General features: G+C 36.7%; 1 protein-coding gene across 1 annotated transcript; it reads left to right on the top strand.

Annotated features, from left to right (window-relative positions):
• Positions 1-455: 455 nt before the first annotated feature.
• On the top strand, positions 456-11,579 carry LOC104412145 (arf-GAP with coiled-coil, ANK repeat and PH domain-containing protein 2-like; the record flags this gene model as incomplete). The annotated part of the gene is made up of 8 exons (XM_010022763.1): positions 456-550; positions 1,909-2,093; positions 2,907-2,999; positions 4,304-4,491; positions 4,831-4,940; positions 5,951-6,061; positions 6,303-6,364; positions 11,159-11,579. Coding segments are annotated over 8 exons (948 nt in total), but the record flags the coding sequence as incomplete, so codon positions are not given.
• Positions 11,580-12,834: the final 1,255 nt, after the last annotated feature.

Below are 12,834 nucleotides of genomic sequence, written 5' to 3'. Positions count from 1 at the left end.
CTGCTGTAGCTGAACCCAGGACAATGCTTTAGCAAAAACATCTGTGGGACAAGATGGAATAGAATTGATTGAATTGTCTCTTGTTGATGGGGTAAGAATAGGTACTGGCAAAGCTGGTGGAAAAGAGTACCTTTGTTAATGAGGCCTGAAGATGTCATTCTGATTGCACAAAAAAGAATCTTCAGCGACAGATGGTAATTTTTGCAGTCCTTTTTCAGAAGGGAATGGCACTTTAAAGTGACCATGTTGTTTTGCTGTCTTATTCAGAATTTAGGCTCTCTCTATTCACTGATTGTTTCATTATCATGATGTAAACCCATGCTTAGTTTTGTAAGTGTACTTTTACCAATGAAAATATTAAGTTGTAAAAATAGGCTGAGTGAGGTTAAAAACAACTAAATAAGTAGATGAAGCCTTTTGCAACTGTATTTGAATTTATTTATTTTGTTTCATAGCTTATGTGTGAATTGGGAAATGATGTTATAAATAGAATTTATGAAGCCAAGTTGGAGAAAGTGGGAGTAAAGAAGCCACAACATGGAAGCCAAAGGTAGGAATTTACTAGCAGTGCCTCTTCCTTCTCATGTTGCCTCATTGAGCATCCAGCTTTAAAAGACACTGTCAGTTAACTGTGTTTAACTGTTAACTGTGATTTACTCTTTGTTTTCCCCCTATCAGCAGTATGTTTTGTTCTCCCCCTTTTTCTCACTTTCTGTCTTTACTGGATATTCCTTCTGTTCATCCCTTTCTGCTTCATGTTCTGTTTATGTTTCTGTTCATGTGTTGGTTTTTTTCTGATCTCACTCTCTCCTTTTGATGACAACTCTCTAGCATCCATTTCTGTCTCACCAATGTAGGCATGTTGCTTTTGTTTTCTGTCTGCTTTGTGCCATCTCAGCCAGCTGTACTTGGTCTGTGAGTGCTCCTGGAAGGAGCCTGTGGCTGTACCTTTTGTTTACAGTGTCCCGAGTTTAACTTCTGTTCCCTGATCCCCAGAATGCTCTCTGTTTCTGTCTACGTTGTACATGAGTGCTGCTGCTTTACATCAACCTTCTAATGATTGTACTGCTGTCTTCCTGTTCTCTCTGATGCTAATTTGTGTTTGAAGGTGGTTTCCTAATGTTTTGTTCTGCTGCATAAGATTTCTTTTAAAACTTTGTTTTTTTACCAGCTTTCCAGTTTTGTGCTTCTTCGTATCAGGCAGTTTTGTGGTATAGAAAACAGCAGCTTATAAAGTGTTTGCAATTAGGAGACAATGATAATATAAATAGTGTAGGAGATCTGCTATGTATTCCTTCTAGGGGTAACTGCTTATCAGCAGTTTCTATAGTAAGACTTGTATAGCCCCCCCCTTTCATCGGTTTGTCACAGCTGGTGTGTGTGTTTTTAAGATAATAACCTCGGGTTACAAGAAAAAATATTTCAGTATGCATTACAGAACAGGTGGCTGGAACAGGATTGTTATTGTTATTGTTCTCTTGTGCAATCTTAATGTTCCTTTAACAAATGTTGCAATTTATATTTACCTAAGAAACTGTATGCTGTATTAATTGCTTATTAACGATGTAAAACATGTATAAAGGGTTAATACTGAGAAATAACATACAGTAATTAATGCTTATTTCTTCCACGTAGCACTTTATAAAGTCTCTGCCTAAAAAAAAACCCAGAACAAAACCAATGTATATCAACTTAACAAAACTGCTTTCTTTTGAGCCTTATGCAAAATTTAATCAAGAATCCAGAAGGAGTTATACAGCGTGCTTCTTTCTGAAAAAGTGCTTTGTCTTATGTACAATGCCAAACTACAGTTTTCGTTACTAGCTTTAGTATGAAGTGGACATTGTTTTAATACGTGAAAATACTAAAATATTACGTTATGAACTCCAGTGTTTTTCTATATGACAGGCAGGAGAAGGAGGCATACATCAGAGCAAAATACGTGGAAAGAAAGTTTGTGGACAAGCAGCCTGCATCAGTATCTCTGCTTGAATCTGGAACAAAAGTTTTGCCTCAAAGTAAAGAAGAGAAAAGGCACAGTGGCCCTGAAAAATCCCTTTTGGCAGGGGAACAGGTTGTGGCATCCCAAAAAGGTATTTACACAATTCTCTCCTTAGCTATATTACCCACATTCTTTTTAAAAGTAACATGTTTTTGTATTAATTGATTTCCTGCCTCCTGCAGAGAAACCAGAATCTAACTTAAAATAGGTCATAGCCTAGTTCAGAAGTATGGGGAAGAAAAGGTTTATTCAGACATGTGCATTTTTAGGTGGGGAAAAGTTTGGAGTGGGGATGCTTATTCAGAAACATATTAACCACCTTCTTTCCTCCATATTTTCATTCTTCTTATTATTTCCAATAACGTTCTTTCCTGCCCTATCCCCTCCTTACTGCCTGCTTTGTGCTTTGCTAACTTGCATGTCCCAGCGGTTGCTGTAAGTAGCGACGAGGCGAGGCGGGAGTCTCTGTTCTGTCCTGATGAACTAGATTCACTCTTCTCCTACTTTGATACCTCTTCAAAACTACGTAGTAGTAAGTACTACAGCTGTGGCGTGTTCAGTATTCGCACTAGTGATCCATTGTGTGTTGTGGCCATCTCCCTGCCTTGAATCTATTGCCTCCAGGCTACTGCATTGCTTAGTGTTTTCATGAAATAATTTAAGCTTTTTTACTTATCCTGATCTTTTCCTTTCTAATAATCTTTGACATTATTATTACAAACATTATGGTTGCAATATGTGACTTAACATGTTTCTATGGATGTACTATCGAATAATTACTAGTCATTAAAAAATCCCCTACGTGTTCAGGACCAAGTATAAGAGCTTGCTTTATTATCATGGTATCTGTGAGGAGCAGGTAACTTGCAGTCTGCATAGTAATCCCAATTTCTCCCCAAAACAGTGCAAAGCAGTGACAGTGGGATCCAGCAGAGTGTTGATGACAGCAGAGAACACCTTGCCTCTACTATATCAGCCAACAGCTTGTATGAACCAGGTGCATTGAGCTTTGTACTTTAAGATAAAAATCTAATCACTTCTTGGTAGCATGCTCTTGTAAAAGAGACTAGCACTTGGTAATACAGTTCATGTCTCTTCTACCTGGTGGGCTGAAACATTTTTAACAATGGTAATAATTGCTTGAGTGACCTTTCTGTCCTCTGGGCTTGGTAGCAACAATGACTTTGAATCCTTCTAAATGATTTCAGAGAGTTATTTTTCCAGTCAGATGATACTGAGCCAGAACTATGTTTTTCGCAGACAGAGCAATGCTGCATTTTGATAGACAAGCTTCCACAGAAATGCATAATCCTTTTATAAATAGTTAAATCCTTGGAGATAGAGTTGCTCTTGAGTCACAGGTAACAGGCTTTTATGTGTTGTTTGAATATTCTTGCTTAATTGTTCTGTTTTCTGCTTATGTGGAATCAACCATGTCTTTTAAGTATTATTCCCTCTTTACTTAATGTTTTATAAAATTGATGAAATTATTTGTTATCTAATATTAGCATCCACGTCTGACAGAGGTATTGAGTATGGTTTGTCAAAATACCCAAAACATTTATTTGTAAAGCAAACTTACTCTTCTACATCAAAGCACTCTTCTGAGGTATGTTTTTAAATCCAGTAGTTCACAGTTGTGGTTTGTAGGCAAGCAGCATGAGGCTTGGATCTTTTTTTGACTGCATTGTAGAAACACTTAGGATGCTGTAGCTCATGAAAGCTTATATATGACAAGGTCTTTATCTCCCGGACTTCATTGGGTATAACTTACCAAGATGATAGAAAGATTATGCTTTTGTCCAAAAGATTATAGCTGTACAAGTAATTGTAAATGACAATGCTACTATCTCTTCACAAAAATCAGGTCAGAACAGTATTAGCCTCATACTCAAGTCTATCCAGCTGTTGCAGATGAAGGTATATTTGTATGACTAGCTCAGCCGGAAATTAGTTCTATTCATATCTTGCTGTATAGGGTAAACTACACTGCTAACATGAAATCATTTCTTAAAAATGATATGGAATATGTAGATTGAAGAATATTCATGCATGCCAGTACTGTAAGAGATAGTGTTTTCTGGCCAGTAATAATTCTGTGAAGTGGCTATGCCTGAATGCTGGAACAAGCTAAAGGCATCTGTGACTTGCCCTGGCAGCATGAGGCAACCATGCACAGTGTTGTGCAAAACCTGAGCTACCTTACACCAGAGAAATTACATTTTTGCTAAGAATTCCAGGAGGTACCTTATAAAAACAGAGACTGGATAAGCATGGTGGGTTGTTTTTTTTCCCCTCCAGAAGGAGACAAGCAAGAGTCTTCTGTGCTCTGTGACTCCAAACAGCCTAGTCCAGGATTGCAGCTGTATCAAGCTGCCTTTGAGAAGAATCTTCCTGATATGGCAGAAGCATTGGCTCATGGAGCTGAAGTAAACTGGGTCAATGTAGAAGAAAACAAAGCAACACCACTCATTCAGGCAGTGCGAGGGGTATGTGATGTACAGCACCAACTGATGTGGGAGGAGGAGAAGTGGAATAACAGTGATATTTTTGTGTTGCTGTTTCTTTTGAACTGCCAGCTTCGCTAATGAATGATAATGGGATGCTGAAGTTGCCTTTACAGTGTACTCTCGAAGTTGTTTCTGAACTCTTTTGTTCCTTTTAATGCTCTGTTTGGAATTATATAACCTAACAGTGTTTAAATTTGATATGGAAGCAAATTCCTTTTGTTTCCTTTGGCACATGACTCAGTGGTGAGAAGGCAGAGCAGGTTTGGCGCTTATTCTAGAGATATGGTGCTGAATTATTTCTTTGCTTTTATTCCATAGGGTTCATTGGTTACTTGTGAATTTTTGCTGCAGAATGGGGCCAATGTGAACATCAGGGACATGAAGGGAAGGGGACCTCTGCACCACGCCACAGTTCTAGGACACACTGGGTAACTTACTGCTCCAGGATTTGTACATGGCCGTCCTTTACTATAGTTGTTAATGTGAAGTGTCTTCATTTCCCCAAATATTCTGCAATTTTAGTATATTTCAGGTGATCTAGGTTTTTCTTAACTTTTGTGAAGAGAGAGGAAATAACATTTGAATAAGCAGTCCCACGGCTAGCAAAGCACACCTTTTAAACACGCTCTGGTCTAATTTAAAAAAACATATATTTGATAATGCTTTGAAATAGTGTGAACTTCTGGTGAAGACTCATGAGATTTTTTTTTTTTTCTTGGTTTCTTAAGAAATATGATACAAATAGGAGAAATGGTGTGTGACAGCCCCAGCTTTTGCTGGCTCATCCCACTTGTGTGTTGCATTGAGACTATCTCATTTCAAAATGTACTGCATTACATCTTGAGTTTTGGTATTATGGCTTTTAACTGAAACCCTGTAACAGGCTCAGCTTAAATGAGGACATAACAATCTGGTTGGTAGTGCCCAAACTGCATGCATAAATTCTAAGTACAGTACAACAACTTGGGATAGTTGAAGAGGTAAGCTTGTTCAGTTTGCCCTGTTTGTAAAGATGGAGATTTATAACAGCAGAGAAAAACTAAATCCGTTTCTATTGGGTAAATTGGGCATCTGTGAACTGTATTCTTTCATGTATTGATTTATCCTGCTCTGTGGTTCTTGTCTGTCGTGGTAAAAAGAATAAGACTTTTTGGTTCTGCAACCTGAGGTGATACAGGAGGGTAGAGTCTTGCTGCTGAAGCGTTCAGCTCCTTGCCATGATAGCATGGTTTGAGTTAGGCTCTTTCTTACGTGGATTAAATAAGTAAAGGTTTTGCGTACTACTGTCTTAACATCTTAGTTGTTCTAGATGAACAGCGCTGTTTTGCTATGTTTACTTGCGTGATTTAAGCCAAATATGTTGCATCCAGCTTGAATTTATTTGCTTTTCTTCCTTTTTTTGTTGTGGAAATTATTCTTAAATGCTTTTTCTAAACAGACAAGTGTGTTTATTCCTAAAACGAGGAGCAAACCAGCATGCCACTGATGAAGATGGGAAGGATCCATTGAGTATAGCAGTAGAAGCTGCAAATGCAGATATTGTAACATTGTAAGTTGTACCTTCTGGTTTTGACTCTGTAACTAGGCTTTCTTATTATGTTTCAACTTTACAAATATAAGAAATGTCAGAATTCCTTTACATAAAAACAGGCAGAGCAAAAGAAATATCAAAGAGAGTGAAGCATCCATAGATGGCTTCACTGGTGCATTGTAGAAGTGCATTGTAGGTCCTGAATTGCAATCTCTTAGTGCTTCAAATATGACACTGTTCTCTGTTTTCTGAATCACAGGTTGCGTTTAGCAAGGATGAATGAAGAAATGCGTGAATCAGAAGGACTCTATGGACAGCCAGGTCAATACTCTACTAATAACCATACTGAAATGCAGTATAAGAAGTGTATTCAGGAATTTATCAGTTTACAATTAGATTCTTAGGATCTAAGGCAAATTTCAAATAGCTTCATACAGTAATGTTTTTTATAAACAACTGACACATGTTAGCGCTTCATTGAAATTTGATGGTGTGACTTTGTCAGAGCATTTAGGGGACCTAAAAGGAGAGTGTTTAAAGTACATTATTATAGTAGTGTATCTTACTACAGCCATTACCAACCCGTTTGCTGGTAGTTGTCTACAGTTTTCTCCTATTGATGTTCCGTTGAAACTCATGTCATGTTAGGATTTACCTGACATTATTCAGTAGCAGCCTTCTGACCCAGGTTGCTCGGAGACAGTTGAGGAGTTCATCTTATTACAGGATACCATTTTCCTTCCTGAGGAATGCTCCTCTTTTTCTTTTTTTAAGAAAAAAAATGCTTGCACACCAATGTAAAAATGTGCATCAAATATTTCAAAACAACTCCAAACAGAAATAGGAAAGTATTATTTCCTCAGATTTTATTTTTAAATATTTTTTCTTAAGATACAAATAAGAAACAAAACAGTCAGTCTTAAGTATGTATTTTTGTATGCGTAGTATCTTACCATGTGATAAAAAAAAAAATAAAATTGGCAGACAGTTACAAGAAAGTAACAAACTATATTTAATGGATATGTGCAACTGTATTCTCAGGCACCCAGTCCCGATTTACACTATGTTCTGGTGCGATATTTAAGCAAACCATTTATTCCATTGCAGTATGCTTCTATAGGAACCTAATTTCATCTCCTACAAACGTCAGTAATGAAAGCACACTTAACTTTTAAGTTAGACAGCTAAAAATACACTGCTGTACCTGGAAGTAGTGAAAGGCAAACCTTATTTTTAAGATTGAATGCTCAGTACTCTTGGCTCACTCCTATAAAGCCCTTATGTATTTCCCATCGATTCACAAGGATTGGGGCTGGAGTAATCTCAAGGGGCAACACTGAGTGTCATGTCGATATCCCAGATGAACTCTATTAAGTAAACCAAAATTATTTAGTTTCTCAAGAATAGATGTTTTTCAAATTTATTTTTAAACAGATCATCTAGGAAATGCAAATTAAAACAGTAAAAGTTCTATAGATGCTCAGACATTCAAATGCTTTCTTTGACAAAGCAACAGATAATTTAAAAGTATACACTTGTTTATGAGCTTAAATGAGGAAAGATTCCACACTCAAAAGTGCAGCAGGCTATGTATATGAAAGAGGCTTTTCCCAGTTTGGCCATTGTGAATGCAAAGCTATTTTGTGATAAAATGTATACTACTGCACTGACAGGCTGAACATTACAAATATGGAAGTATTTTTGAGTCTCCTTGTTTTTATTTTAAGAGGTAGAACTGATAACTATTAGTTTCAAATAGTAAGATGCGTTTGTTTTAAGGGAGGTAGGTATTTTGATTCAAAAGCTCTGTGCTAAATCATAAATCAATATTTTAGATATCTTAATTGACCTGTCATGAATCCAAAATTATTATAAATCAGAAAATGTGTTACCATAGTCTGTACAAAAAGCCTTAGTTGGTGGTTAAACATTACAAATATTTAGTAAAATGTTTCATTCTTAACAAACACAGACACTACTTGTATGAAAATATGAATGTGTTTAAACTGGAGGTGGTGGAGACTCTTTTCCCTGACATCTTGCTTAAGATGTTTTTTAGACAGATTCTTCAATTAGGTAGGGGAAATAAAAACCCAGATAAGTCTGTTACTCAAAAGTTCATTAACTTTTTGTCAGTTTGTATTACCGTAGAATCTAGAGACTGCAGCTGACACAATCTTACCCAGCTATTTCACAGATAGTATCTGATCCTTCTAAACAGGCAAGATTGACAAAGGCTAATACAGCTGCCACAATGGGTGAAGCTTGCCCAAAATCAGGAAGAGAGGGTATCATTAGAATAATTGTTACATTCAGGCCACAAGCTCTAGCACTGTTCCAGCCAGGACATCTTGCTGTGTCTTTGAACAGCATATCCCTTCTTCTGCTCGATTCTTTACTTGCTGAAGTCTCTTTTGAAGGTTGAAGTAAATATTTGAGCATTTTAAAGGTTAATGTCTGCTAGCCTGCTATTGAAGGGTTGTGTCAATGTGTAAGCATAAGCACAAAACCTGTCTCTGCTCTTGTAAGGTATGATACCTTTACGTGGTCATAGAGGAGGCAGATCTCTTCACTGCATATACATGTTAATTGCACTGCCCTTATTTTAGAACTCCTCTTTTCCAAAATTATGATTCTAGATGAAAATAAGGATTTTTCAAGGCAATTGTATGTTTGCTGAAAGTTATGTAAGGGTAATATCAATGTATGAGTTTGCTGTCATCTGAGTGAAGCCAACTGCCTATTTCTCCAGTTTAATAAAGCAGTTGAGAAACAATTACTAATGTAGGTAATGGCATCAACATATCTGATTTAAATATACCCATCTGGTGTGAGCTACTGAGAGACTGTGTATATATTGCTTTGCAAGGTACAGTTGGTCTTCCAAAATATTCCTAGAATGGGAGCTAGCTGAAACCAGCTTGTTCCACAAAAAAGTTCATTTCTGGTGGTAGAAGCCATATGCACCATTGTATTGTTTCTTCTATAATACTGGAGTGCTCATCTTCTGGTGCTACGGTATGTCTGCTAACTATTTGATATTGGTATTGCTACTTTTTCTTCCTATCTTTTCTTGAATGTATGATGTGTGCCTTTTGAGTTACTCTGGTGTTACATGGTAAAGCAGTGTTATAGTATTTTTGTACATAAAATCTGCACTTTGGGGAAAACATTGCTCAGAAAGGGAATTTCCAGATTTCAATTTTAAAGTAGGATTTTAAAATAATTATAAGGTTTACAGTATTAAGTATTTTAATGCAGCATACAAACTGAAGGGGCACTTTATTTTAGTCTATTTTTGTATGTAATATTTTTGTTATGTAATAGAGCTAAAACCAGAGACACAGTGTATCTTGCAGAAGTAGCTTTTGCTTTTTCTTTCAACTTAATTTGAAAGAACCAAATATGGCAACTTGACCTACAGTAGTAGTTCACCAGTGGAACCCACTTCTGTATTAAAAGCATAATTGCTTTTATCATGCAAGCTTGATTATGATTTGTGCTCTTCATAGCTGTTCTCTTGTTGAATGTTACAACTCTGTTTTGCGCTTATCTCCCAGTGCAAGCAGTTTTCAGAAACTGTTACAATAAAACATGTCCTCTGCCTGCTTCATCTCTAGAACATACTTGAAACTAAATCTGAAAAACCAAAAGGGAGTTTCACTAGAACTGCCTTTTCCTAGTAAAGCAGCAAGGAATGAATTTTTTCTTTTGAAGTCTGGGAAGAATTGTGTCATTACACTTTGATACAAATCCACATGCCACTGCACATTAATATTTCTGAAAGGTCAGTTATCATTTCTGAAAGTGTTTTCAAATGAATGAATCTCATCTCAGAAAGAATAATAGTTCTATTATTGGAAATGTGCATTAAAAGATGAAAAAACCTGAACAGTGTAGCTTTTCACTGTAGTGCAAACTTTTAAACACAAAAATATAATTTTTATAATTGCCATTTGGGAAAAAAGTGGTGGAATAATACTTCTCTTCTGCAGTCACGTGGGGGGAGGAGCAGATAAAATCTTCATGTTCAAATACATGATGAGAGAGATTTCTAAGCTTTCTTTGTCATGCTATTGATCAAGCTGTCAGCAAGAAACGGTAGTGCTGGAATCTTGTGTCCTCTGTGGTTATCTGCGTTGGGAAGACAGTAGAATTTGGATAGCTGCATAGTTCCTGACGTGACCAAATGTTTTATGCATTTAATTCCCTTTGAGGGGCAATAGCGTATGGTTAATATTTTAAAATGAAACCTGAACGCAAGGCCCAAAATGCTGCAGCAGATGAATGTAAAAATGTCCTTTTTAAAGTGGCAAAAGAATGAGTTGGCACTGGCTCAAGAAGTAATTTCTGAATGTGTTTTCCTGTGTAGACAGGGAGGGGGAGGGAGACAGGCCTGGTGGAAATTGCTGCCATCCCTCATTTTGGGATATGCCGTGGTAGTCAAGTTGTGTTTAAGCACAAAGGGTAAAGACGTTTAAGGAAAGTATCATCACTCTTTTAGATAAAACTAAAAGATGTAATGAATGTTCAGTAATGCATGTAAAAATCTATATTTGCTGAAGTAATAGACCAAAAGGAGATAGGAACAATAATTTCTATGCTTAGGATTGCTTTTTATTTTTTATACTGTTGCTTGCTGATTTGTTTCCTTCATAGAGGGTTCTGTCTGTAAGACTTCTGACCTCTGCTTCCAAGTAAATCTTATTTACATTACAAATTATGCTATAATTCAACTTTTCTGAAGAGAATCTTGGTTAGCATCTCCTTGCAAAAAGAAGGATTTTATTCTTTAATAGCTGATAAACATTTTTCTTTTTATGTTGCTTTAAAATGCTTTAATTTTTTCCTTTCTAACTCTGAAATTTCCTCTGTGTGGCTGCCTGTGAGGTACAATTTCAGGTATTGTTTGGCTTTGTTTAATTTGCTTCTACTGGATGCATGCAAGTAAACAGTCCCAAAGAGTTCACATCAGCATCATTCCATCTTTAAGCAATCTTTAAACATGAATAACTTACGCAGTAATTGGTAGCACAGTAGGGCATTTGTGTAATGGTGGGTGATGTTAACTAACACAAATGTTTAAAACCCTTTCCCTTTTCTTTTTCTACCTAGGAGATGAAATTTATCAGGACATTTTCCGTGACTTTTCTCAAATGGCATCAAATAATCCAGAGAAGCTAAACCGTTTCCAGCAGTCAGATTCCCAGAAGTCTTAAGTGTCAAGAAGAAAAAGAACCTGATCCTTGTAGTGCAAGTCTTTTTTTTTTTACTTTAACAGAATGAATTATATGTGTTGTGTTAGATAGTTTGGATAAAACGGCCACTCCATTGTAGCTTTAGATTGTGGTAGCTGGGGGAAAGTATGAGTTGTTTTATGTTCTACAGTATGTATACCTCAGCAGCCGAAGAAAATGTTTATAAAAAGGAGTATCTGCTAGCTCAGTATAAAAACAGTACCTGTTAGCCAGTACAAAGTTTGTCTGTGATTCGTACCATAAGGTAGCAGAGCAAAGCTGTGTGCATTGCAGACTGGGTGGCAGGATGATAAGACCAGCTTTGCTGTATTTAGTGTCTGCCTACTGTCATCTGTCTCCCTGTTGCCATAAAGAATGTGCCTCTGACAAGAAGGTCTGGATTGCATTTTCTGGGACTGTTTGGAAGGGAAATCATGTAAGGACTGACTTGGCTGTCCTTCTGTTTGTGGGTCTGTAACTTAACCGATTCTCTTGTTGCTATGCTGACCCTGGTTAGAGGTAGGCCATTAATAACAAGACGTGGTAACTCCTGCTCTTTTGCAAGCTCTTTCACAGTGCAAACTTTTACACCAAGCTAGCCTTTATGCTAGTGACTGCAGGTCAGTCACAATAGGTATATATCCTGGAGGACCAAACTTTTAACATTAGGCTGTTTTCCTTTTGTCTCTTAAATGAAGTTTTCTGTGTGGCGACTATACTTTTAAGTAAGTATGTGGAACCTTTCATGAAAAATAAACTTAATTCTCTGGACATGATGTGAGATTTCTAGTATTTTGATATCAAGACTTGAAATTTGAGACATGAAAGTAAATATTGAGCCAATGGAGTTTGAGTAGAACAAACCTAGGAAGCCTAGGAAGGCTGTTTGTTACTTTTTCTTTTGATGTCTTTGCCACTAGCCCTTAGCTGAATATATATAATTTTATATGTAAATGCAGCTACCGTACATTTAGGACAGTCAGTCATTTATATCGGGAAGCAGTATTCTTTATATAATCAGCAAAGATGTGTATGTATACCTGTTGCCTAAACTAAAATATGCACAAGAAAACCTAGGAGTTTTACTGCACACTGTTGTAAGGTAATGATGAGCATAGTCTCTAGCTGTGTTCCAAGGGCAGCAACACAATTTGCTTTATTCAGTAGCGAGCTCCACTCTGACAATGAGCATGCATAAATGGTGTCTCTAGATACGTATTTGTCAAGTTACTTAATACCTAGATAGTAATCACCTGAAGCCCAAAGCCAGCAAATGCAGTTCTTTATGCTCTGTCTGCCCTGTGGACAACTCAAACAGAATTTTAGGCAACATAGCATCAGTGTGAGGTTTTAATAATCCTAACAGCCATGGCATTATGCTAACCTGCTATTTAAATATAGACTGGAAATGAATATTTTTTTTTTCTCCAGGTTGGCTAAGATAAGCAAAATTGGGTAAAAAAATTGTGTAACCTGTGGTAAAATTAAACTTTCTGACATGTTAAATTTTAATAAGGCACTTCAAATATTTATAATTTTTCATCGAATGTATAA

Source organism: Nestor notabilis, unplaced genomic scaffold (genome assembly GCF_000696875.1).
Source record: "Nestor notabilis isolate BGI_N333 unplaced genomic scaffold, ASM69687v1 scaffold16439, whole genome shotgun sequence".
NCBI lineage: Eukaryota > Metazoa > Chordata > Aves > Psittaciformes > Psittacidae > Nestor > Nestor notabilis.
Note: the sequence above shows the minus strand (reverse complement) of the source record. Positions and strands in the feature narration are given on the sequence as shown.